Source organism: Centrocercus urophasianus, unplaced genomic scaffold, assembly GCF_019232065.1.
Source record: "Centrocercus urophasianus isolate 14NV4802_14NV808 unplaced genomic scaffold, USGS_Curo_1.0 seq_74, whole genome shotgun sequence".
NCBI classification, from domain to species: domain Eukaryota; kingdom Metazoa; phylum Chordata; class Aves; order Galliformes; family Phasianidae; genus Centrocercus; species Centrocercus urophasianus.
In genome coordinates, this window is record NW_024885355.1 from 1,069,778 (window position 1) to 1,097,278 (window position 27,501).

General features: G+C 44.4%; 1 protein-coding gene and 1 long non-coding RNA gene across 4 annotated transcripts in view; one reads left to right on the top strand and one right to left on the bottom strand.

Moving 5' to 3' along the window:
- LOC122170927 overlaps window positions 1-15,234 on the bottom strand; it is a 27,359-nt gene extending 12,125 nt beyond the window's left edge. For 2 of the 3 annotated variants that reach the window (XR_006171883.1, XR_006171884.1), the window contains exons 1-2: window positions 14,489-15,234; window positions 571-670 (exon numbers count right to left, since the gene is read on the bottom strand). This is a non-coding gene — a long non-coding RNA (uncharacterized LOC122170927). The remainder of the gene's footprint in view (window positions 1-570; window positions 671-14,488) is intronic. The other variant, XR_006171882.1, reaches the window with a different exon arrangement.
- On the top strand, window positions 14,149-26,961 carry AQP11 (aquaporin 11). Its single transcript, XM_042838199.1, has 4 exons — window positions 14,149-14,464; window positions 14,545-15,201; window positions 20,648-20,764; window positions 25,999-26,961. Exons 2-4 carry the CDS (start codon window positions 14,607-14,609, stop codon window positions 26,067-26,069), a joined length of 783 nt encoding a protein of 260 aa, XP_042694133.1. The 5' UTR covers window positions 14,149-14,464; window positions 14,545-14,606; the 3' UTR covers window positions 26,070-26,961.
- The last annotated feature ends 540 nt before the right edge of the window (window positions 26,962-27,501 follow it).

A 27,501-nucleotide genomic window follows, 5' to 3' on the forward strand; every position in this document is an offset into this window, starting at 1 on the left:
TAAGGTCACAACACAGCACAGTCCAAAGATAACACATCTCCTGTTCTGAAAAGCACAGACATGGACAAGTGAGGGGCTGCCTCCTGCTATCAGCGTTCTGAAAACAACCATCACACATCCCAGCTTTCTTTGCTCAGCTAAAGATAGTAGAATTTTGACAGATACTCAGCGCTGTGACTGCACAGACTTACAGTCCTTGCCCAGATGTTCCAGATTCTACCACTATATGCACCATACACAACATTGATTAAATGTGTAAGAATAACATTAATGAAATTTGCATATCTAAGTATTCAAAAGCCAGGAAATGCCAAAGTGAATGTCAGCTGCACCACTTTAATTAGTGCTCTTTGCAGACACCCTATAATGGATTTTAATTATGTGATTTAGTGCTGGTTTTCCACAGATCCCTGCTTCATTTAGTTTACAAAACAACATTACTCGCTTAAGGGATAGGTGTCATTTGGTTTTATGCACCAAATTTAGGTAATCTGAATCCTTAGCAAGGTGAATCTCCTTTTGAAATACAAATCTAGTCACGGTGAATGTACAAAATGTTAATTTAGGTACCTCAGTAATCCATTCTTAATAGAAATAGCAGCTCAAATTCTTTTTCCTCCTCTTTTTTCATGCGTATCCCAATGCCTTTTTCATTGTACGTTGGCCAAACCTGAAGACAGAAAACATTAATTTATTCTACAGCTTTCTATTCTTTACATCATAACAGAACTTCAGCATTTCTTAATCTGTTGTAACAATGTGGAAGCAGAACTGAAATCTCCAGCCCCAGAGGGAACCGCTCCTACTTGGTCTTAGTTTCTCACTTCCCATACATGCTGTCATCTCCTTTTTGTTTGTCCCATACATTTACCTCCACACACACCACACTATTTAGGTAAATGTCTCCACTCCCCCACAGCCATTCCAACACCTTCGTAGGGCCAGTCCCAGTTTCCTGCTCATGTCCCCTTCCTCCTACTACCTTCTCACCCCGTCTCCATCACTCTCCCACCCGTCGTTTTATTTTACTGTTGAAGTTCAGTACATCTCCCTGGAAGAAAAGAAGCAAGATTCTTTTTCAGTCGTAAGACTTGGCCATATTTGGGTCGGCTTTCACAGGCATGAGGTACATTCCTGACTCATTGTCTATCTTCTTGCCAGGCTGAAAAAGCATAAAGGCATCTAAGCATCTCGGATAAGTTGCTGCCAGTATTTTAAAGCTAAGAACAACCTATTCTCTTTTCATATTAGGAGAGAAATGAACAGCTCTGTTTGAAATTTAAGGAGAAAGTAGGGAGGAAAGAGTCATCTAAGACAGGCATTTGACTGAAAGACTTCATTGTTAACTAAAACTAGATAAGTAGCTTCAAACAGATGCCACATTACAACTGGCTAAGGGAAGACAATTGTTTTCATTGCAAATGATGGTCTTTCAAAGTCTGTATGAGCTGCTGTCACCTTGATATCACTTCAGATACATTTCTGAAGAAAGCTGCAAAGTTATGGTTCACTGACTCATGAATTAAGTCCATTAGAATACTCTTAGCTTGTAAACGCAAAGAGAGGGAACTACCTTTTCACGGGTGCTTGCTGAATAACTTGCCCAATGGGCTCCATGCATTTATTTAATATGTTTTGAATACACTGCATCCTTTAGCACCCAAAAGGAACAATTGTGGTTTTTTTCCACATGACCACAAAGAGAGCCACAAAGATGATCAGAGGGCTGGAGCAGCTCCCCTGTGAAGACAGGCTGAGGGAGCTGGGCTCGTTCAGCCTGGAGAAGAGAAGGCTGCAGGGTGACCTCACTGCAGCCTTACAGTACCTAAAGGGAGCCTACAAACAGGAGGGGAGTCAACTCTTTGAAAGGATACATAGCCCTGAAACCTTTGCAGCAGGTTATTTCAGTTTATTTCAGTTTTGCTCAATACAAAAGCTAGTTCTCCCATATCCTCAGCCAGTCTCATTGTACCTTTGGGGAGTTGGGCTGAAGATTCTGCCTAGGGCAGACTAGCAGACATTGCACTTCAGAAATCATAGAATCATAGAATCACAAGGTTGGAAACGACCTGCAAGATCATCCAGTCCAACCGTCTCCTCATCACCACTGCCACCACAACACGAAACCACATCACACAGCACGTCATCCAGACGCCTCTTGAACACTGCCAGGGACGGCGACTCCACCACCTCCCTGGGCAGCCATTGCAGTGCCTGACCACTCTCTGAGAGAAGAAGTTCTTCCTTATGTTCAACCTAAACCTCCTCTGGTACAACTTGCGGCCATTGCCCCGTGTGCTGCTCGTTGCCTGGGAGAAGAAGCCAAACTCCTCCTCATCACAACCTCCCTTCAGGTAGTTATAGAGAGCAATGAGGTCTCCTCTGAGCCTCCTCTTCTCCAGACTGAACAATCCTCAGCCGTTCCTCATAAGACTTGTGCTCCAGACTCCTCACCAGTTTCTTTGCCCTTCTCTGGACACGTTCCAGGCCCTCAATGTCTTGTAGTGAGGGGCCCAAAACTGAACACAATACTCAAGGTGAAGCCTCACCAGTGCTGAGTACAGGGGGATGAAATCTTCTGGTTGAAATCATCCATAGTAGCCTCATTAAGATTCAGCCTTTCCCTTTATATTTATTGCTTAGCAAATCAGGCAGGGTTGTACTGGCACAACCTAGAGAACTGACCTAACTGGTAATTTCACTTTAAAATTGTTCTCAGATTTCTTGGAGGTTGTTACATTTCAGCAGAGAAAAGTATTACTCACAGCAAATGAGCCTGCAAATATTTTAACTATGATTCTGAGAAAATAACTGATAATACAGTGGGAAAAGAAGCCTTGAATCACGCGTTCGTGTTCTCTGCTACTACAAGCAAGGGAATCCAAGCTTCAAATAAACTTGTTTGGTTTTTGTTGGTGATCTGCTTGCATGGCAGAGTTCTGCTGAGCATTAGCTTCCTCCATGTTCTTCAAAACAGCAACTAGAGATAGAACACTTGGTTTGTCTTCATTTGGGACACGCTTAACTGCTGGTCTCCTGAACACAAGCTGCTGGCAACCATACCCAAATGGTTTCTCTCTACCCTTTCAAAACTCCTCTAACCAATATTTTTTCTTAGTCCACTACATGGAATAACACCAAACAGCACTTTATTTCTATTCCTCCAGTCTTCGAGGTTATGTGGTACTTCTTTACAATGTTTCAGTCTTCCTGTGTTTTGATATTGCTTTCCAATTTTGTCTCATCAGTAAACTTCATTAGCAGCTACTGTCGTGTTTTAGAGCAAGTAGCCTCAAAAACATGATTCATTTATTATTCTGTTTTGCCTGCATGGTGTGATTTTTCTCTGGCTTTGCTGCAAATGCTTGACAAGCCTGTAACCATGTAACCTAATCATTAACAATACACGTTTCTCTAAGAAGCACAACTGGTACCACTGTACCAATTTTCCCATTAAAGATTTTCCAACCGGCTTTAAAACTGTCACTGCTCAAAGCTGATTTGCCACTATGCAGACTGGGAAACTGCGAAGGCACTTCTGTCCAAATCCTCAATGATATTCCAATTAAAATGAAGTGACCTTGTTTGTTCAGTTCAAAAATGCTGCCCACTGAGAAGAAAGATATCTGTTGTTTGACAGAACTATTTTTCTAAGATTGCTGAAAACTCAACTCAGCACCACACTGAATTGTTTTCTGAAATCCTGAGGGCTAGAAATCAGAGAAGGTAGGAGAAATGTGTGTGTAACAGAAGCTTCAATTCTGGGGAAGCAGTGGCATTACAGAAAACTAGTGATTGTCTGTAGTTATGCTCTGGCTGAATCTGACCCCGGTCCAACCTTCAATTAAAGGTGACGTGGAAGGTCGGGCTTCAGAGACTTCAACATGGCATCTCTCCACTGGCTGCAACTCACAAAGAAGTAGAAACAGAATAATTGAGAAGTGGCAGGCTTGGCACAGAAAGCTGTTTCAAAGACTCAGTGTCTCAGTGTCATCCTTCAAGTTACCTCTCATTATCTGTATTCAAAGTTGATGCCTAGGTTTTTAGTGAGGAAAGAAAGGTCTTCTTATAGTCAGTGCCCTCAGCTTACCCTCATGAAAACCTTCAAAGCTGCGCTTGACTCAGCTGGAGCTTGGGTTCAGAGCAAACAGCAAAGCTATTGCTCAATTTTAAGGCCAAGAATAGCCATGCAGCAGCAGCTGAAGGTAAAAAAGCAACCAACAGTATCACACCCACAGCAACGATTGCACTCTCCGTTCTTGAGACGGCTTACACGTTCCGATATCTCAGTTTTTGGGTTGAAGTGGCTGGAGGGAGTATCTGGGGTTGCACAGACTTGGGAGTCTGGAGGTCTAGCTGCTGCTTAGTTCCTTCACATAATCCACAGCCCTCCTGTCATCTCAGGCAAGGCAGTTAGCTGTCTGTTGATTTAATAACTAGGAAAACAAGTAATTCTCCACTGTGTCTCATAACAGGGCTGCAAAACACACTTCTACTGTTTGTGCAACGTTCTAAGATCGCTGTTAGTAACAATCATTTGCATTCTACCAGGTGATCTCGTCTGAGACCTAACTGTCTCAGATAATCCACTGCAATGATGATACACACATCCAGATGTTTACACTGCAAACAGACAAGCAGAAGGATACAGATATTCAGAGATCAAATTAAGACAACACACAAAAATAGAATAATGCAGAAAAAGACTAGATTACACTCTGTTGACTACTTTTGTTGCCAGTGCTTTTCCACCACCTTAACTCACCTTTCATAGCTAAGTTATACTTCTAAATAGAAGTTCTCCATTTAGCAAACCTTCTCACACTGGAAAAAAAGTAGATATTAAAGTATAAAACACAAGCAAACAAAAGATGTGGTAATCCCCCACGGATAAATATTGCATCTGACTGAAACACAGTTGTGTTAATAAGGCTTTCATATTATTAAACTTTCAAAACAATTATGTGAGCAGAATGATAGACAGGCATGATATGCCTCAGTGCTAAGAGCAGCATCTGCATTCACATGATCTTCTGCCACAGGGAGCTACTCACTCAAACTGCTCCTTCTGTCTAATGCTGAAGGTTTCATTTTCTTCAGTTTCCCGGCTTCCCAAAGAACAAATGTGCCTGGATCAGCAGGGATAGCAGAAAAGATGAGCTTACACAATGCTCTCCCTGAAGGAAACCACAGAGGACATGGGCACGGTAAAGCTTGAACAGAATATGTAAACACTAAGCAGGCATCAAATCAGTCATGTTCCTTTTTCCAAATCTTTCCTTTGGCATCAGCCAAAAACAACATCAGAGTCAACTAAAAGTCATGATCACCCCCTAACATGATTCTTCATTCACCTTTGGTCAAACTTGCTGTTGCAGTTGTCTGATTCAAATCCTAAGATGTGTTGCCTCCTCTTTTTTTCTTTAAGCCTTTCCTCATCTGTTCATAAAGAAAGCAGAGTTCCCAGTTGCTTTTTGATCTACTTCTATCGTATTTTGGAAGCTATAAGCAACGCATGAGTCATTATCACTAACAGTTGAGAGAAGAACAAACAAGCTCGCTTCTTTCCCACAAAGATTTTTGCCACACTTGCTATCACACTGTTTTGGATACATTCTTTCATACCTGCCATCTGACAGCGGGCTCAGAAGGGCACTCGGCAGGTAGAGGCACACATCAGTAAGTTGTACTAACATAAACAGTTCACCTGTAATTAAACCTAAATTGAAAAACTGCTTTGGCTGAACCGAAACACTGCTTTGGTACCAAGAGCAAAAGGGAACACTAAGGCAAGCCCTGCTGCTCACGGCCCTGATCTATGAAGAAAAAACCCAAACATGGGTATGAATCAGTCTGGGAAGTTCTCACAGGATCTAAGTGCTCTGCTAAACGACAGCTGGGCTCCAAGTTCTAATTAAGCCCAGCAAAAAAAACCCCACAACAAATGTATACTTAAATATATTTGTACAAAAATACTAATTTAAGCCTGTCTAAATACCAGTGGCAATTTATTTGTTGGTTTTGTTCCCATGCACAAAGTCAGAGAAAGGTAATCATCACTCCTAGCAACTGGAAGTCAATATTGTTTCTGTCCCAGTTCAGCAGAATGCTGCATTTCACTTTTACGTATTTATTCCCAGAAACACCCACAGATAAAAATACAACCCAGCAATGACTATTTTGGTTGATCCGTGGCACTGTGCATCATAAACAGCGGCAGAGAATTCAGTCCAAATGCAGTTTGAGAGATTTTTTCCAAACACACTCGAAATTTCATCATTTTTACCTCCTGGGGCCTTCTGCTGGCTCTTCAGCATTTACAATTCTTAGAAGTGTGTTTCTATGCTATCTTACGTCACTAAGTATGATTGAGTACAAGCAAGGAAAAAAAACTGCACACTGATGTCCTTCAGAGCATCCTTACATTTTTATCAGGTAGAACCTTTTTTTTTTAGATATTAATGTAAAGTTAAGCATTAAAGTTCAAACTGATGCTACCTTTGCAGGAGTGGAAAACTACTTCAGATGAAGGAGTGCACACTGTCCGATTGTTATCAGCAAACTCTGGGCTATGATTTTGTTGGGTTTATCATTTCACTATCAAGCATGGGGTAACACTAATGCTTGAGGAAAGAAAGCTAAGTGTGTTCTGTATCACAGATCCCAGAAATCACTCACAGAGCTGCCACATTTCTCAAATGTTAGGCAGGTGAGACTTCAAACAAGAGAGTTGGCAATGAAACCTCTGCTTCCAGGCTGGATGTGGCCTGGGCAGCCTGGTCTGGTGGTTAGCAACACAGCAGGGGGATTGAAACTGGATTGTGGTCCTTTTCAACCCAGGCCATTCTATGATTCCATGATGATTTAAACAGAACTCAAATTTAAATGGAATTTTCACAGTTGTATAGAAACGAAAATCCACAGGACAGAATCCATTTCTTGCTAAGAATGTCAGTTGTGTGGACAAGTCATACGGCTGGTGAGAAAAGATGGAGTTGTCTCATGCACAAAAATAACAACACTCTGCATCGACAGCAAAACGATCTCTGTATTCTCTATACAAATTCTGACATAATCCATCTGACTTCAAGAGGAAAAAATAGCATTTGTCTTGGAAAAAAATACTGTGCGACTGATTTTAGATGTATATGTTAGTGTTCTATCACAAATATTTATGATTAGACAAAGAAAATCACTCAGCTGCTGTTGTGAGCTGCATATTTCAGTATACCTATGAAAATGCAGATTGCTTCCCATCCTGGTCCTCATCTACCTCCCACAATTTTAGGATAAGACATTTATTTAAGACATCACAGACCGTAAGTGAGTTTCAGTTCCCATAGCAGAGGATTTGTTCCCTCTTATTTTAAAAGAAGAATATCTGGCAAAATAACACAGCACCTCTTGAGAAATGGTCAGCAGTAAGTCCACGAAATGTAGATTCTTTTAACAGAAGTTTCTGTAGAAGCACAGGCACTGATGTGACAGACATCCCAAATACAACAAAGACATTTTCTGCACCATTTAAGAGTGCAGCCTTCAGCCAGAACAGAAGTTGGTTTCATTGCATTTCCGAAAAAAACAACCTTCCAAGAGGTCCTGAGATCCTTCGTACCCTTTGTCAGCAGATATTTCATCCAAATATGCACACTTACAAGTGGGACTCCAAAGAAAAAAAGAGAACTAAAGGAAGAAAGAAAAGAAAGCATAAATGGGCTTAAAAAGCCCAGCCTTTGCAAAATATGCCTTTGGCTTTCTGCCTCTTTGTTTTCTAGCCTTTTGGCTTACCAGCTTGTCTTCAAACCCAGGGATGTTAGATCCTTCTGTTCTTAAATGAAACCTGAAAGATACAACCACACTGAATTAGAATAAGAGAATCACAGAATGGCCTGGGTTGAAAAGGACCACAATGATCATCCAGCTTCAAGCCCCCTGCTGTGGGCAGGGTCACCAACCACCAGACCAGGCTGCCCAGAGCCACATCCAGCCTGGCCTTGAATGCCTCCAGGGATGGGGTACAAGGACTTGCAGGCAAGTGCTGCTGGCAAAAGACCCTTACATTATTTTCCCCGAAGAACAAGATCCTGAATTCTGGACGGATGTCCTTTTCAACCCAGGCCATTCTGTGATTCTATCATTTTTGCTCCAGTTTCATTCGGACTTTTCTGTTAAAATCTAAATCAGGTATATTTCTACTGCAAATTATCTATTTTTGCATAATGTGGAATTTGTATTTTTTCTTGCTGCATCAGAGATTATGAAGACAAGATTGGGGACAGTCTTCCTTTCTCACCTAATCATTCAAATAACTTCATGTGTTTTATACTTTTAAGGGCAAAGTGTTTCTCTTCAAAGCTAACAGCATGATCAGAAAACAAAAGCTGCTGGTAGCTCTCATTTACTGGGCAGAGTGGCCAGAAATGACTGAAGAGCAACTAAATCTTCTGACCCTTTGGTAAGAAGCAGTAACCTCTGGTAGCAGAGGGGAACAGATGGGGATAATAACCCATCAGATGCAGCGTCTGTCCCTGAGGCCAGCAGCATAGGACGTCCAGTGTCCATTTTATTGAGGCCTCCTGAAGATGGGCACAGCAAACAGCCTGCCAACTGGAGATGGCCAAAAGCAGCTGGAAAGGGGTCACGTCCCAAACCTGTGCAGCCACTTGCTAAGAAAGCTGTGCTTGAGTTTGCCAGGCCTGTGCTCAGCAAGGTTTTTCTATCTGGAGCGTTCTGACTACTTCTAGCTTCTGTACCAGTTTCCAGATAGATTTGAAGCATCAAAGGAAAACTACTGAGTGGGGAGAAATTGGTGAAAGCACAACAGAGAACACAGGGCACACAAATTCCCCACTGTATACTTAGCTGAACTACTCATTCGACTCAGTGAACACTCATTCAACACAATATGGTTTAGTAGCTTGTGGTACTAATAGGAATGGGAGGGTGGTTGGACTAGATGATCTTGCAGGTCGTTTCCAACCTTACGATTCTGTGATTCTGTGATCTCATCTGCAGTTGTTGATTGGTATTAAAGTGTCTGGGAGACACTTTCCCAGTGTTGGCCAACAATTTCCTGCATTCTAGAGTTTGATTTTGCCCTGCAAAACCCATCCAAGAATTTCTGCCACGTCTGTGCCCCGAATGACTCAGCCTCCCATAGGAAAAGGAAGCAGATCAGGGAGTTTTAGGAAGGAAGGGAGCTGACCATACACAGAGCTAGGAACAGTTAACTGCATTAGAGCTACAGGAAAAGCAGAAAACATGGGGACTTGGGCGGAGAAATAGGAATGTGCACAATAAAAACACAAGCAATGATATGCATGGAAGAAAAAGTGGAAGAATACGTGGATTAACTCAAATGGAAAGAAAAGAAAACTGAGTACTGGAGAGAATAGAAAATACGTACATCCCTGTACAGAGCAGGCAGGAGCATGAGGAGAATCTGGGACATGGAGAAGAGGAGAGAGAAGGAACAAGGAAGATCTGGAATAAGATATGAAGCCAGCAGTGCTACAGGAAAGAAGAAAACAATCACAGAATCACAGAACCACAGAATCACAGACCCACAGAACCACAGAATCATAGGGGTTGGAAGGAACCTCCCACAACCATCGAGTCCAACTCCCCTGTCAAAGCAGGTTCCCTACCCTGGGTAACGAGTTCAACTCATTCAGTTTACAGAAATTAAGAGAGAAGTTATTAAATGATCTTTAAAAGATATTCCAGACGTGAACATGCATTTTTGCAGATTATAAACTGAAGGGCTTGCACCTGTACCTAGAAGGTCCAGATTCTCACCTGTAAGTGGCGAGAGCACAGAAGAAAATTGCCAGAGGACACCAAAAGCAGTTGTTTGGAATGACACTACCATCTGGTGGCCAAAGAAAACACAGTGTTCAGGAGGGTGGAGTCCAACAGACCCCTAAGGCTTGTTTGAAAGCAGGCTGTAGATACATAAGGATTTGTAAGTACTGGGGGAACAGCACCACAGATTACAGAAGTGAGAGGGTGTAGGAAAGTGACAACAGACAACACAGCTCATTGCAGCACTGACATCACAGAATCAGAGAATCACAGAATGGCCAGGGTTGGAAGGGACCTCAAGGATCACGAAGCTCCAACCCCCTGCCACATGCAGGGCCACCAACCTCCACGTTTCATACCAGCCCAGGCTGCCCAGGGCCCCATCCAACCTGGCCTTGAACACCTCCAGGGACGGAGCACCACAGCCTCTCTGGGCAGCTGTTCCAGCACCTCACCACTCTCTCGGTAAAGAAGCTGGAATGAACACAGTGACTACTGCTGTTGCACATGAAGCTATAGAAACCAAGTATCACTAATCCTGCACAGAACTTCTCACAGAAGCGTGTCTGAAGCATAAGGAAAGAGGCATTTCAAAGCTGCCGGGGAATGTTTTGATACAGGCTGTGAAAGTACATGATTTTCAGATGCTGATATTGCTCAGTATTTGTAGCCCAGTCGCTTTTTAAGCCTTGAGAATTAATTCCTTCCATTATTGCCTTTTAGAAGTGAGTTCCTGTCTCCTAAAGCTGCAGCTGCCACTTACAAAACAATCACTTTATTCTACTGACCCTCTATTCTAATATAGCATTGCTTCATTTCTTCCAAAATCTTGGATATCACTGTTTTTTTTTTCCTCTACTACCACTGTAGAGCACAGAAAGCCACCACTGCAAAAAGCAATTGCTTTTTCACAAAAGTGCTTCAGGACTTCTCAAAGACTTATCACAGTTGTTATGTCTCCAGCCTTGCCTCACATTTGTTGACGTCTGATCTTGTAGAAACAATAAAAGCCGAACATTAACCACTCCACCACTTATCCCTTTCCCTTCTTTACATTATCACTGCTCAACTGTTGTGGAGATTTTTACCCCTGTGGTTTAAAACATCCCCATTTCTCAAAGCCAAATGATCACCTTGGAAGGTGATCTAAATACTTTTCTATCCAAACATCTTAAGGTGAGATGTCTCAACAATCCTACATTTCAGAAAACAAGAGTTTGTCATGCGATACCCCACACAAAAAACGATTCTGTATTTTGCAACACTGGCCTTTATGGCAGACCGACCTTCAACTAAAAGGAAGGGTTTGCTTTAGCTGCTTGGAAGCCACGTGTCTGTGTTCTGCTTTCCTGCAATAATTACATTGTGCAGATCTCGGTCAAAAGTGATTCCTGCGAGGTGTGGTGAGAGTCCATCTTTGGTGTCGCCTTGTGGTAAGAATACTGAATCATGAAAATACTCCACACCCACCTCTCTTTGGAGGTCATCGTTTGAGTCGGAAGGAAGCTTCAAAGATCATCTGGTCCAACTCCCCCGCGGATGAACAGCGACATCTACAGTTAGATCAGAGTGCTCAGAGCCCGGTCCTGTCTGGCTATGAATACCTCCAAGGAGGGGGGCATACACCACTTTCTGAGCAAACAGTTCCAGTACCTCACCAATCTTACTGTAAAAAACCCTTTCCCTTACATCCAATCTAAATCTCCCCTCTTTTAATTTGAAACCATTTCCCCTTGTCCTATCACAACAGATCCTGTTAAAGAGTCTTCCTTCTTTCTTACAGCCCCCCTTCATATACCGAAAGGCTGCTATCAGGTCATCCCGCAGCCTTCTCTTTCCAGGCTGCACAGCCCCAACTCTCTCAGCCTGTCCTCGTAGGAGCTGCCATCCACCAGCACTCCCAGGTCATTTCCAGCAGAGCTGGGCTCCATCCTTACATCCCCCAGCTTGTACTGATACTAGGGGTTGCCTTGACCTAGATACAGACCTTATACTTGGCTTTGTTAAACCTCACGAGGTTCTCCTGATCCCACTGCTCTCCCTGTATGTCATCCCATCCCCCATACACGTCAACTGCAGCACACAGCTTGGGGTCATCTGCAAACTTGAGGTCCATTTCAAGCACTTCTACTCTTTCCACACTGCAAAAAGGTCCTTGTCATTAAAAGCAAACAGCATCTGACATTTGGGCATTTGAGTCCCTTTGGCTTCCAGGAGATCACACTAAAACCTTAAGAATACTTCTTCTAGGTACAAGAGCCCAAAAAAACAAACTTCTGGGATTATTTTCTTCTCTTGTAAGGATGTAAGGACTAAATCTGAAGCGGAAACAAAGTAAATGAGTAATTCACAGAAGCTCAGCCTACACACCCCACATAGAGCTGGAGCTGGCCTTGATGATCCCTATGGGTACCTCCCAACAGAATCACAGAATCACAGAATGGCCAGGGTTGGAAGGGACCTCAAGGGTCATGAATCTCCAACCCCCCTGCCACCAACAGGGCCACCAACCTCCAAGGTAAATGCTAAACCAGGCTGCCCAGGGACCCATCCTACCTGGCCTTGAATACCTCCAAGGACGGGGCATCCACAACCTCTCTGGCCAGCCTGTTCCAGTACCTCGCCACTCTCTGGGTAAAGAACTTCCCCCTGATGTCCAACCTAAATCTCCCCTCCCTCAACTTAAAACCATTTCCCCTCGTCCTACACGTATCAACCCTTTCAAAGAGTTGATTCTCCTCCCCTCTGTAGGCTCCCTTTAGGTATTGAAAGGCTGCAATGAGGTCACCCCGCAGCCTTCTTTCCTCCAGGCTGAACAAGCCCAGCTCCCTCAGCCTGTCTTCGTAGCACAGGTGCTCCAGTCCCCTGATCATCCTAGTGGCCTTCCTCTGGACCCTCTCCAACAGCTCCCTGTCTTTCTTGTACCGCAGGCTCCACACTTGGACGCAGTATTCCAGATGGGGCCTCACAAGAGCAGAGTAGAGGGGGACAATCACCTCCCTGTCCCTGCTGGCCACCCCTCTTTTGATGGACCCGAGGATACCATTTGCCCTCTGAGCTGCAAGAGCTCACTGCTGGCTATATTAAGTTTTTCATCTATCAGGACCCCCAGGTCCTTCTCCACAGGGCTGCTTTCAAGGACCGCTCCTTCCAGCCTGTACGGATGCCTGGGATTCCTCCGGCCCAAGTGCAAAACTTTGCACTTTGCCATGTTGAACCTCATCAGGTTCACCCGGGCCCACCTTTCTAGCCTCTCAAGGTCCCTCTGAATGGCATCCCTTCCTTCAACCGTGTCGACCGCACCGCTCAGCTTGGTGTCATCAGCAAACTTGCTGAGGGTGCAATCGATTCCTACATCGATGTCATTGATAAAGATGTTGAAAAGCACCAGTCCCAAGACAGAGCCCTGGGGGACGCCGCTCGTTACTGGCCTCCACCTGGACATAGAGCCATTGATGACTACCCTCTGCCTGCGGCCTTTCAACCAGTTTCTTATTCATCGAGTGGTCTACCCATCAAATCCACATCCCTCCAGTTTGGAGATGAGGATGTGGTGGAGGACCATGTCAAAGGCCTTGCTCAAGCCCAGGTAAATGACATCGGTCACCTTTCCCTCATCCACCAGTGCCGTCACTCCATCATAGTGACCCTTCCTCCAGTCATCCGGGACCTCACCTGACAGCCATGACTGTTCAAATATGGCGGAGAGCAGCTCGGCAACCACCTCAGCCAGCTCGTTCAGCACCCTGGGATGCATGCCTGGGACACACTATGATTCCATGATTCTTCTCAGCCACAAGACGCAGGCACACAGCCTAAAGGAGGAAATCTCAACTTCTCCAGGCCACCTGAGATCCTTCGGGGCCTCCCTGATAAAAAGATCTGGAGCATGAGGACAAAAGCTATTTTTAGCGTTATTTCCATGGAGGATTGCCCCTGGACTCCTCCCGGAACCCTGTCAGGACCGTCTTCCCCCACAGGCAGCACGGAGGCGGCGGGTCCAACCCACACCTGCACCTCGCACCGCGCTGCCCTCAGGGAAACACTTCTCAAAGCCTTCTCTTGGGCTCGGTCCTCAACACCCTGTCAGCTTCCCCTCACACCCCCCTCTCCTTCACCCCGTGGACGCCAACTCGCTGCTTGATTCCACTTTTACACGCTCCCGGCAGAGCAACGCCCGAAGTTGTGCAAGAGGGAGAGGCGGGCGCAGAGGCGTAAAGCCCCAGCGCTGCCACCGCTCTCACCGCTGCGCCAAAGGGAGGGAAAGCACCCTGCGCGCGCCCCCCCCACCACAAGCACCGGAGCTGACTTTGCGCATGCGCAGAACCGCCGGGGGCCGCGGCCGCCCCGCCGAGAGGAGGGCGGGCGGCGGTGAGCGCGGGGTGGGGTGCCTCCAGCCCTGCTGCGTGGTTATTCTCTGATTTATATACGGCTGCGAGAGGAATCGGCTCGTGGCTTCTTCTCTTGCGGGGGCTTTCTCTTGTGGGGCTGTCCTCGCCTCAGAGAGGGCACCCCCCCTTCCCCCGCAGACTGAAGGGAGAGACGTTCCTGAGGGGAGAGCGGTCCTCCTTCCCACGCCGCTGTGGGACGGGGATCCCCGTGCCCGCTCCCCCCTCAGGCTGAGCCGAGCTGAGGGCAGAGACCTCGCAGCTGCAAGCAGGTGGGGAAAGAAGCCGCCTCCTACCTTGTAAGGCCAAGTGTTGCTATTTTCCCTCCCTCTTTCTTCCTTTCTCCCTGCAGGCAGTGAGGCTGGAGCGGAGCGAACTCCTTTTTCCAGTCACTCAGCGAGTGGGACTGTGGCCATGGCTGCGGGCGGCATCTGGACGTCGCTGGGGCTGATGGTGGCCGTCGTGGCAGCCGTGGGCCTGTGCCGGAGTTTGGCTCTTCGCCGCCTGTACAAACACCCAGATCTTTGCTCGTTGCTCCTGGAGCTGCTGAGCACCTTCCAGGTGTGCGCCTGCACCAACGAGCTCAGCCTGCTGGGCAACACGGAGCCCAGGCCGCACACCGCCCTCACCCTCACCTACGGCTTCACCGTCCTGCACGGCTTGACGCTGCCTGGCAGCACGTGCAACCCTTGTGGCACCCTGCAGCCCCTGTGGGGCGGACGGACCTCAGTCAGGGCGAAGGGACTGAAGATCGGAGCGCAGTTCGTCGCTGCGGTGTTGGCCAGGGTCTTTATGCACTTTATCTGGAGGCTGGAGATGGCGGAATCCCATTCGGGAGTGCTCACTCAGGGTTGTGGCAACCCCATGCAGACGACAGAGGTGCAGGCGTTCTGCATAGAGCTGCTGTTCTCTGTCGTTTTCCAGCTGACCATCCTGCAAGTGGAAAACATTAAGCCCAGCTACAGAGTCCACGCGGTTGCTCTCCTCATCACCATGCTGGTGTTTGCAGGTTAGTCCTTTTTTCACTGTTACTGCAATCAGGAAACTTAAATATCACAGGATCAAAGGGGTTGAAGATCATTTAGTCCAATTCTCCAATTAAAGCAGGAAAGCAAGACGCAAAATTTGTTTTCTTCAATTAGGAAAAAAGAAACATCATGGAAGCAGACTAAGGGTGCTGGTGGGTGGCAACTGGACGTGAGCCAGCACTGTGTCCTCACAGCCCAGAAAGCCAGCCAGTATCCAAAACAGTGTGGCCAGAGGGTGAGGGGATGATCCTGCCCCTCTACTCTGCGTTGATGTGGCCCCACCTGGAGTACTGCATCCAGATGTGGAGTCCTCGGTACAGGAGACACATGGAGCTGTTGGAGAGCATCCACAGAAGGGCCATGAAAATGAAGAGGACACGCTAAGAGAGCTGGGGCTGTGCAGCCGGGAGAAGAGGAGGCTGGGAGGTGACCTGATATGAAGGGGGATTGTAAGAAAGAAGGGGACAGAGCAGGTCTGTGGTGATAAGGCAAAGGGAAATGACTTCAAACTAAAAGAGGGGATATTTAGATTGGATATGAGGAAAAGGTTTTGTTATGATAGGAGTTGTGAGGCACTGGCACAGGTTACCCAGAGAGGTGGCTTGTGCCCCCTTCTTGGAGACATTCAAGGTCAGGCTGGAAAGGGCTTTGAGCTGTACGTGTCCCTCCTGACCACTGCAGGGGAGTTGGACTAGATAACCTTTACTGATCTCTTCCAGCTCAAACTGTGATTCTATGAAATGGTCCTAGAAATTCTGAATTCATTTGGAGTTTCTATTTAAAGTTTGGTTAGCTCCTGTGGTGTATGTTAAGGATGGAATGAGTTGTGCATGCAAAACATGTAATCTGCAAGTGCTCTGTGAAGCTCTTAACCCTTCTTAAAATATTTCAGTGAAGGTTTGTTTCGTAACTTGACATTATACAGTCTGAGGATTCCATGTGTACCACACTGCTCAGATTTTGAAGAGGCATTGCAGGACAGCAGCAGTCTGGATCAGGGAAAGATGCTGAGCGTGCAGGCCTGCAGAAGAGAGGTTCTGCATTAAAATAATGCATAATTCATATCTGTGCAGTGGTTAACTGTTAAAAAATATTAGAAGCAGGAATGGTTATTTGTAGAATGTGTGCACAGTTCAAAGTTGCAAAAAAAAAAAAAAAAAAGTTTGTTGCCTGTAGTATCATAGCACCTACAGATCTCATGTCCTTGCAATGCTCTCTGTGTCCCTGTCCTTACTTTTGCCTCTGCGTCACCTCCCAGAGCTGGGATTGTCCCTTGCACTGCTGATCAGGGCAAGGAACTCCTGTGGAGTCAGTGGGATTCTTTGTGTTCTCCCCAGTGAGGTGCCAGAATTGTGTCACTGGTCACTTGGGACTGCATTACAGGGAGATTCAGGGAAGCAGGTGCTGTGCTTTGGGCCATGGGGGGATGAGACAGAGGTGGTTATGGAGTTCCTCATGCCATCTATGGCTACAGCCTCCATAGAGGAAGTCATAGAATCACAGAATCGTTGGGTTGGAGGGGACTTCAAAGCCCACACAGTTTCACCTCTTGCCATGGGCTGGTTTCCCCCCACCAGTTCAGGCTGCCCAGGACCCAATCCAGCCTGGCCTTTGGCACCTCCAGAGATGGGGCACCCACAGCTCTCTGGACAGCAGTGCCAGGGCCTCGCTGCCCTCTGAGTAAAGAATTTCCACCTTAAATCTAACCTAATTTCCCCACTTTTAGCTTAAAGCCATTCCCCCTTTGTCCTGTCACTATCAGACCATGTAAAAAATGAGTCCACCTCCCACTGATAAGCTCCCTTCTAGTACTGGAGGGCTGCAATAAAGTCTCTCTAGCCTTTTCTTCTGCAGGCTGAACCCCCTCTGCTCTTTCAGTCTTTCTTCACAGGACAGGTGCTCCAGCCCTTTGTGCATCTTCATGGCCCACTGTTGATGCAGCTCAGGGAACTGATGGCTTTTAGGCTGCAGGCACACACTGCTGGCTCGTGTCCATCCAGCAGGACCCTCAACTCACCTAAAAAGTGAGCCATCTATGAGAGGAGATCACTGCCTTACCTACAGATGTCTGCAGTGTTGCTGACTTCTTTGCCCAAAGGTTGAACCAATACAGTAAGATAAAAAGCACACTCAAATTTTCAGATGTATTCATGGGGAAAAAAAAAAGAAAGGAAGCCTTGCTCATTATGCTTAGCTCAAGTGAGCTAATATCTGAAAGATTAAAACCCTGTGGAGAATTTCATTAATTAGCAACTTGAACTACTTTCTAAACTTAGTATTTGAATGTAGAAGCAGAGTGTAACTGCGTGTTAGCACACTAAGAACAGTCCTGAAATGGTAGGTGAAAGTGGAGCCAAGGGTTTTGCTACCTCTTCTCCAGGCACAGAAAGCTGGATTCCTGATTCTTAACATTCCTTTGCTGCTGAGCAAATATTCTTGTAAAATAATACGTGCCACACAGCTTTCTCTTAGCTAGCTCATACAAAGACTTCGTGCCCAGTGTTGTGGGCCAGGCTGGCTTCCTCTCTTGTTTCTTGCAGAAGGCTGATTATCCAGTGCAGTCCATCTGCAGAGATTGATTTCTAGGAAATACCAGATCTGCTGTGCCCTGGATGTTTTCCTTCCCACTATTTTAAAATCTATGAAGGCTGCTGTAAAGAAAAAAGTTCTTGTTCACTGCTCCAGGCTTCCCAGGGTTTGTGTTCTTTGCCATGCACTCAGGTTCAAAGGGGAACTGATAGGTGGCATCCTCCCCCTGCTGTGCTCTCCAAACTGTGATTTGAAGCCTCTTGAAGCAATGGAGGGCATAAATCCCAGTGTTCCTACTGCTGAGGTATTGCAGGCAGCGTGGGAGCCCGCTCGTGTGTATTGCTATGATGAAGTGAGAAGCTTGCACTGTAGCAGACCTTTTCAGTGGAAGGTTACCAGGTACACATAGGGCTCCTGATAGGTTCTCAGACAGTTCCTCCAGCCCCTTTCCCTCTGCTCACATACACACATAGATTCCCCTGGGTACACCCTGCTGTCCTGCACTTCAGAAGGCTGCTGATGGCACACACCTGAGAGACATCCACAACCTGTGTGGTGCATTCAGTGTCAGTGTGCAGCTCTGCGTGGCCCCAGCCACCATCTGTCCACCTCCTCTCTCCTGCATGATGTGCTGAGTGGGCTGTGCTTCATTACAGCTCACAGGTGCTGCTTTTTCCCTTTTCCAAGTTAGAAATAGCACACCATTTCTATGTATTTCTGTGCCAAATATGGGGCTTCGTGCTTTGCATTGACAGCTGCTGCCTCCACAGGATGATTGTGTTCACTCCAGATCGATTCCCCAGCTCTGCTAAGGAAATATTTCCTTTCCCCAGTTGGAGGAGCAGTGCTTTGAATGAATGAGCACCTAGAAAATGAGGCCTGCAGCAGGCCAGCCTCTGGTACCCATGCTTTGAAGGACAAATTCTTAGCTGGGCTGGATTGTTAGGAAATCTGTGCCTCTCCATTAACTGTGCATAAAGAAGTGGAGTGCTTCTTTAAGAGAAATGGCTCTTTCTTGCTCACTCAGCACCAAAAGGTTAGGCAGCCAGCACTGATTTAGGCAACCTGGTCCCAACATCATTTTCCCTACAAAAAACATCAGTTAATTTAGAATATTGTTTAGAATATTGTATGAATGATGATCCACCAAGACTTCTGTTGGAAAGATGCAGTGGTTTAGCTGGGACCTCTGAAAGGTGAATTAAACTTAGGGGAAAAAAACCTCCACGCTCATGGTTTCTTTTTATACTGATTGTGCCCTGAGGACGTGTACACTGCAGTCAGGCATGAATCAGAAATGTTACAAAATGCATCTCGTGTATTGTATCCCATTTCCATGCATGATTTATCTTCTACTGTGGGTCTAAAAGCTGTGTGGATGAGTGCTGTCTGAAAAGGGACTGCAAGAAGGAATATCTCTGGCTCTATGTCAGCTTTGATTTGGATGAAGTGTTAAAGCATAGCCATATTCTTATGGCTTATACCCATCTAAATGATGAACATGAAGGGCTTCAGAACATGAAAATGTCTTTTTTTTTTTTCCACAAGGGACTGAGTTAAATTGGTGGAAATAAGTAAGTGTTTGTATGTCACTGGGTACACGTGTAAGTTACTTTGAACACATCATGCAACTTAATCCAACAAATAACATCAGATTCTACAGTAAGTATTTTGAAAACTGCCAACTCTCCCTTTAGATTTCTATTTTCAGTTCAAAATATTTGGATTGCTTTTTGTTATTTTGTAACATTTTGTCTTGCACTGACATAGTTTTCAACACAACGCACATCAGGCCAAAACAAACCCTGTGATGCTGCAAATAGGAAGGTTTGTTTTGTTTTTCTTTTTTACTAAATAGGAGAAAGAGAAGATGATGCCTTTGAATATAAAAGAATGACTCAGAAGCTGAGGATGCAGGCCATACACAGATTGGTAAAGGACAAAGAATCACAGAATGGCCTGGGTTGCAAAGGACCACAATGCTCATCCAGTTCCACCCCCCTGCTGTGTGCAGGGTCACCAACCAGCAGCCCAGGCTGCCCAGAGCCACATCCAGCCTGGCCTTGAATGCCTGCAGGGATGGGGCATCCACAGCCTCCTTGGGCAACCTGTGCCAGTGCCTCACCACCCTCTGGGGGAAAAACTTCCTCCTCATATCTAACCTAATATCTGGGTATTTACTTGGAGAAAATATTTCATTACTGAAAGACAAAACCCCCCTTTTTGAGTTCTGTTCTTAATTTACAGGCAGTATTACAATGAAGGCAGAATGGTCTGAAATTGCTGAGGTGCATCTGCATCTTATGTCCTGAGGTTGAAGTAACACACATGACATTTTCAAGTGACAAATGTTCAGGTGACGTTTTCAGTTCTAGATTTCATCCTAAAACCTTTCTGTACTGTAATAAAGGCCAGAGAAACACTGGGGAGCGCGTGGAGAAAGAGAACAACAAAGACCTTAGTGAAACTTTCCTGACAGATGAGGATTACAGCAACACAGTGTTTGTACACGGAGCAGTGTGAAAGCTCACACTGGTTAATTGGCCTAGGACAATCAAGAATAAAGTTAAAGAAACTAAATAGAAACCACGATGTACACAGACACAGTGACTGCAGTGTAGGATTGATAAAACAGATGTGGGGCAGTTAGTAAGAAAACAGAGGCAACTTCATTTACATCTGAAGACAGAGAAGGAAAGATGCTTCACTTCCTGCGTCGGTTAAACAAATACAGTAAAAAACTGCAGAAGAGTTCATCTGCTCAAATGGTTTCTGCTAATGTATTTCACTGCAAGGTATGCATTTCTTACAGTGTTGTGCACACGTGTTTCTGTATTTCATTTAGAATGAACATTAAGAAAGATTGTTTGACTTCATGTTGTTCCTGTTTCGTTTCAGGTGGAAATCTTACAGGAGCAATATTTAACCCAGCGTTGGCTTTTTCATTACATCCACATTGTTTCTATGACAGATTTCTTACTTATTCACTGGTATATTGGATAGCACCATGCTTAGGTAAGTTCATAATACTTCATGTATTTAAGAAAGTGTTACTCAGTATGTGATTGAAAAGAGTATTAAAAAGGAGAAGAGGCAACCTGAAAGTAATTCTTAGCCTGAAAAAGCTCAAGAGAGACAAACTGCTTAGCATTCAGTTCTTGTCTTACTTTGTATGCAAGAGGATGAGGATGATTAAATTAAAGATAAATCATATTAGGGCAATATGTTATCTCAGTTATCATCATCAAATGTCAAATCTTTTTCATCTCCATCGTGTCAAAGCTTTACATTTCCCACTTTATGTCTTTCTCCCAGTCACTGTTAGAAACATTCTGTTCTTAGTTCAAGAATAAGGAATACCCACGAGTCACTGGAGCTTTGCTAACTTACATTCTGATTCATCTGGTGCAGATGAAAATGCTTCATGCTGTTGATTGTTTACAGTTTCTCCCTCCAAATCTTGAGCTTAGAGAGTATATAAAGAGGCACTCAGCCAATCCCAAGTCCTTTTGTGACTGTTGATCCTATTAGAAGGAGCTATTGTGGTACTGAAAACAAGGTGAGTAGTAAAACATGGACAGAGAACATTGCAAAAGGCTTCAGTTGTAACAAATAACATGCACAGAGAGGGGAAAAAAGTTATTTTGAAGTGACTTTCAAAAATGGAGAAAGAATATTTGAATGAAGTCTTAACTAAAATGCAGGATTTCTTTTAAGTTTTTAAAAATTACACATCCAAACAGGATAACTGCACAACAGAATAAGCTTGACAACAGCTGTTCTAGTTAATACAGCTAAGGGAATGTCCTAGGCAGAGCTGGTGAACACCACCTGGTTCCTGGCAGAAGATGCACGAGAGCAGCTTAACATCAGCAAGACACAGAGAACACATACAGAAAATGTCAGATACTGTCTCCAGTTTATCAGGAGAAGGAACTCCAGACCAAGTAGCTCTAAGGATGTGAATCCTGGAGACAAAGCACTTGTTGTGAAGTGTCACTACTGCAGTAGAAGAGTTTGGTGCAGATGTCAGCCCTGTGGATTATCTGGAGAGCACGGCAGTCTCTCAGCAGTATCATATCATAGAATCATGGAATAGCCTGGGTTGAAAAGAACCACAATGATCATCTAGTTTCCATCCCCCTGCTACGTGCAGGGTTATCAACCACCAGATCAGGTATAAAACATGGATATTCATGGGTACATAGGCCTTATTTTACAAACCAACAATGTCAAGGTGCCTGAGGTGGAAGTGTAGAGATCTTTTTCAAAACTGAATTAATACTTGAGTGCAAATCTATAACTGTAGCATGAAATGTTAGATGTGAGGCATTTCACCTAACTTGAAATAACATTTTACTGGCACTTATTGAAAATAAGTAAATAATATAAATAACTCTTCCAGAACTGGGCCAAATGATAAGGTGATTAGGAAGGTACCTGTTAGGACAAGAAAATTCTTACTGAAAGGATTTCTACTACAAATCTTTCAAGAAGATAATGATGAGAGAAGGAATATTTTATATGTAGTTGCAAGGACTGCTTTCAGAATCCACATGTCTGTGGATAATCCCAGACTTCCTAGACACCCCCAGAGCCATCGTTATCTGCTCACCTGAGGTCTCACTTTTCTCAGTATCGGCATCTTAGATGGTGAAATTATTTTGTTGCTTAGGAAATTCTGTTAGGAGAATGCTGGGGGGTTTTGTGATGTGCCTCAATAATCAGCACGTGCAGAAACACAGAGTAGTGTGCCATGGAACTTCCAACTGCCTGTGCCAAGTGTAGTGTGATCTCATTTGTGAGCGTAGCAAATGCAGCGATGACCAGAGAGACCAGTCAGTGTCTGATGGATACCCAGAGCTACCAGCAAGCCAGTTCTGAACTTTTCATAGAAAGTAAACTTGGAACAAGAGGAAGATTATCACCTTCACAAGAAGAGGAGGAAACTGAAGTTTTCTAGTAGGATTATCGAATCAACTGGTGTCATAAGAGTCTTCAGTGAATATTATCTTAGAGTTATGAATTAAGAACTCATTTTTCAAGGCGTTTTCATTGAAGTTTCAGTGAAGGTGATTCTTCAGTAGCATTAAAGCAGCCAACAGTTGGAGTGAATATAGATGTCAGCAAATATTTATGACTTGAATAGGTACCATGAATGTAAAAGCTCTGGTGGAACAAAGGCAGTTGCTGTTTCACTGCCAGTGTAGTTCATGCCAGTTGTCCAGGCATGACTGCAGCACTAATGATGGTTGTGACTGAGTTAATGCTTCTCTTTCAGTATCAGGGAGATGGCAGGAAGAGCTGGTAGCAAGATATTGGGCATGAGAGCAATGAAATAAAGCTCTGCCCTGCTAGATTTGTAACACTGTAAGAGAAATGGTCACTGATCCTCATTTGGATTGGTTTTACCTGAAAGATTACTGCTGTTCTTTAAAAGAAAATGATTTCTTCAACATCAGATTAGAAAATAAATGCCACGAAAGTCACACTGGAGTAGATGTAAATGGAAGAGGTAAGCAAGGGTACAGGTAAAATTTTCACCTTTCTGCTGAGAGGATATTTGAGCTTCCAGCAGGTTCAGGATGCTTACATGTGAAATTTAAGTGAGAAAACAAGAATTTCAAGTCCATTTGCAGTGATACTTTGAGCACTCAGGGACACCAGTGACGCGGTGGGGTAGCATGCACAGCTGGAGCACGTTTCAGTGTATTCCAGAAATGTTCAGATGTTGTACTAAGGGCCATGGTTTAGTGGGGAAATATTGGTGGTGTGGGGACCGATGGACAGAATGATCTTGGAGGTCTTTTCCAACCTTGGTAATTCTGTGATTCATGGGCAGGGAAAGGAAGGAGGGAACTGTGCTCTATGCTAACAAGTTCCTTGACCACAGGAAAAGAACTTCAGTGCAACACCAGGGATGTGCCTGTCTGAGAGCTGCTGGATCTAGATTGGAGGGCAAGTAAGATTGGGATATCTTGGTGGAGGACTGTTGTAGACCATCTGGACAAGCATAGGTAGCAAAGGAGGCTTTCAGCAAACGAGAAGCAGAAATCTCCTCCCTGATTCCTGTACTCCCAGGAGTTTTCAGCTATGAAGGCATCACCTGAGAGAGCAAAATTCATGCATTTGAGTGAGTGCAATCCAGGAGGTGCCTAGAAAACTCATTTGAAGTTTTAATTCAAAAACACATGGGTCAATGAGTGATTTTTGCTCACAGATTGAGAAGAGCTGGTGGTAAATGTTGCAGTGTGGGCTGAAGTCCTCGCAAGAGTTCAGGGTTCAGAAGACTGGAAAGGTAAACAGCAGAGCAGTTTGGACTTCAGAACCAAATTGTGCTTAGATAGGGAATTGCTAGGTAGAATTCCCTGGGAAGCTGCCACAAAGGAAGAAGTTCCATGAAAAGGTGTTGTTTTTTTTTTCCAAAAAGCTTACTGAGAGCTTAGTAACATTCTGACTTGCAGGAAAAATCCATCAGTCAGCCTGAACATTTTGATGAAAAGCCTTTCCCTGTTGACAAGAAGTCTCACCATAAGCAAAGGAGAGCAGATAAGGTATAGAAACAGGGATAGGCAGCAAATGAAGCATACACAAACTTTGGAACAGAATCAGGAAGGTCAAAGCTCACTGAAATATGACTTTGCTGGAACTAAGATACAGCACAGATTTATCAAGGGCACAAATGTTTATTCTATCTGCAAGTAATACAAACTACACGATTTGGAGAAGTGGGATATTGCTACCTCCTTCTATTCAAATTGAGGCCCTGGAACGTGTTCAAAGGAGGGCAACAAAGCTGGTGAGGGGTCTGGAACACAGGGCTGATGAGGAGAGGCTGAAGGAGCTGGGAATGTTCAGCCTGGAGAAGAGGAGGCTCAGGGGAGACCTCATTGCTCTCTATAACTTCCTGAAGGGAGGTTGTAGTGAGCTGGGGGTCGGCCTCTGCTCTCGTGTCATCAGTGATAGGACCAGGGGGAATGGCTTCAAGCTGTGCCAGGGGAGATTCATGACATGAGGAAGTATTACTTTTCAGAAAGGGTGGTCAGGCACTGGAATGGACTGCCCAGGGAGGTGCTGGAGTCACCGACCCTGGGGGTGTTCAAGGAAAGGCTGGATGTTGTGTTGAGGGACATGGTTTAGTAGGAGCTATTGGGAATAGGTGAACGGTTGGACTGGATGAGCTTTTAGGTCTTTTCCAACCTTGGTGATTCTATGATTCTATGAAATGTAGAACATGTCTGAGCTGAAATCCCCTAATTCAAAATAGATCCCATGAAAGACAAGCAAAACAATAAAGGGCCTGGAGTAGCTGGTCACCAAGGGGATGCTGAGGAAACTGGTCTTAGTCTGACAAAGATGAAGAGCTGATTAATAGCTGTCAACAATTGTTTGAAGAGCAGTCACAAAGATGACAGATTAAATCTTCTCAGTATTGGCAGGCAGTTGTGGCTTCGGAGGTTCGGACATTGAAAAAGCCTTCAGGAGGAGTGCAGCAACATTAAAACAACCTTGGAGTTTTTCTGAACAAAACCACGCTGACCCAACACAGCCTAGACAACAACCCTGCACTCAGTGGGAGGTTACCAGGCAGCATTTCTAAGAAAAATAAAATAGAAGCTGTGGGTGAGGAATATTCTCCTTCAGAATCATCCTTTCTGAAGCAGAACATATTTTGTCAAGAGAGCTAGAAAGTAGTCAGTCTACTTTTCTGTACTTAGGTGCCTTACAAAGAACTGAAGTTCTCACTTTCACCAGCTTTCAGCTTCAGAATAAACCCTACATTGTGACCTTAAAAAACAAGCCAGTCAACTCGCCTTATCCTGTGTCCACACGTAGTGCCCACTGACTCAGCCTTCACCTGTCTGCTGAGATTGGGGCATTTGTATATTTGCATATCCTTGTCTGTCCTTATTGACCTGGAAAGGGGTCATGTACACTTTGACTTCACTTGGTCGAACTGTTCCATCTTTGGTTTATCATCCCAAGAAACACTGCTCTATCAGCTCCTAAGGATCACTGGTGTGGCTGATTGAAGCTTTCTTTGCAAACAAGTTTGTGTTTGCAGAAACTGTTCACTTTAGCACTTTCAGCTGAGAATTCCATTCTGCAGCAACCCTTATTTTATGTTGGATGATCAGATACTTCAACATAATGCTTATTTTCAGCAGCAGCTGAAAACAACTGTGAAGAACTACATCATCCTCAAAATGCATTTAAAGAAATGCTGGTTTTGTATTTTGTCTTTTCAGGTACAGTACTTGTGGCTTTTGTATGGAAATCCTTTCTTGGACACCAGAAGACATTAAAATCTGAATTATAGTAGAACTGCATTGAAGTATTTTCAAACAAGTTAACTTGCAGCCACCTCCAAATGAAATGAGGCTTTCAGAAAAAGCATTGACATCAACTTCCACACCTCCTTTCAATTGTATGCAGATTTCATGTATTGAAATTTCACTTACAGCTTTGTGTTCAAAACCTTCCTTTGTAACACTAGATCAGAGAATATCTACCAGCATTTCTGTTAAGCCATATGAATGCAAAAGACTGTTAGAACACTGAAACTTTGTCACTTTAGCCCTAAGTGCCATTTGCTGACCTGAATTACAGTGGCATATAAAACTTTAGATAAATTCCAGACCTTTCGGGGTTTGATTTTATTGGATTTCTTCGTGTAGACAGCAGCTGCAGAAACAAAACTGAAGATTTCCCTCTGTAGCGACCTCAGCAGTCCTTTTCAAGCCACATACAAACCTCCAAGAGGAAAACAGGTTGATTTGTTGTCTGATCCCTGGAAGAACTGACACAGCTCTATTCTAGAGGTGACCTACAGCAAAAGTACAAACCTGTAGGACCAGCAGTGTTTTAATAGTGAAGTGCAGGTAAGTAACCCTCCCCTTCCTTCCAGGAAGGTTCTGCCCCACCCTGTCTCACTGCAGTCTATTGAATGTTTACCTTGATTGGGAAGAGCAATAATAAAGCAGCAAGTTCTGTAGTCACACAGCTAAAAGCTCATTTTAAGTAAATAAAAGTACTTTATCCCAAATAGTCTTTTGCACAGACAGAAACAGATACAATGCATAGGGCTGAATCACATGGAATTTGATGCATCCTTGATGTTATGCGACCCTGACCAGATGTTCTTGAAATAAATGTATTTGCAATATAGTAAGGTAATAAAAGGACTAAAACCAGGAAAGCTGACAGCTGAACTGGGCAAACACATCCTTTGTAGCTGAAGAACACCAGTAGTACCAGCCTTCAAGCTCTCTTCCAGTGTGAAGCTTCTTCTGGATGTTTCATTTTTGTAAGCAACACATCAAAACACATTTCAAATGTAAGATCAAGTAGTTCTGAGAGGCAAGATGGTCAACAAGTTGTACAAAGATTCCAGTTCCAGGCTCCTCTGCTCTCTGTTTTAGGGATATTTTTTTTCAGGCTTTGAGTATGGTGAACAAAGGGGAACAGAGGGAAGCAGATGAGGTATTTGCACTGCAATTGTGAACCAAGTCTCCAGCAGCTACTGCTGTCAGGTATCTTTTTTGCAAGAGTTTAAGTAGTTTCATTTCATACTTCTTGCAATAACATTTCTCCTGGATTTTCCAAGGTTCATTCAGTTTATATTACGAAATTAACTATATGGACACTGATGATCAACTATATGGACCTTCTGTTCTTTCATTTAAGAGCAATAGAAGGAAGAAATGCCTGCTAAATACAGCAAAATGGCATTGAACTGTGGAGTTATCTTT

Bases quoted from the DNA above. Each gene is read 5' to 3' on its own strand.
- AQP11 (XM_042838199.1), top strand. From the start codon at position 14,607: ATGGCTGCGGGCGGCATCTGGACGTCGCTGGGGCTGATGGTGGCCGTC. The intron at 15,202-20,647 runs GTTAGTCCTTTT...GTTTCGTTTCAG, and splicing joins CACCATGCTGGTGTTTGCAG to GTGGAAATCTTACAGGAGCA. The intron at 20,765-25,998 runs GTAAGTTCATAA...TTGTCTTTTCAG, and splicing joins TTGGATAGCACCATGCTTAG to GTACAGTACTTGTGGCTTTT.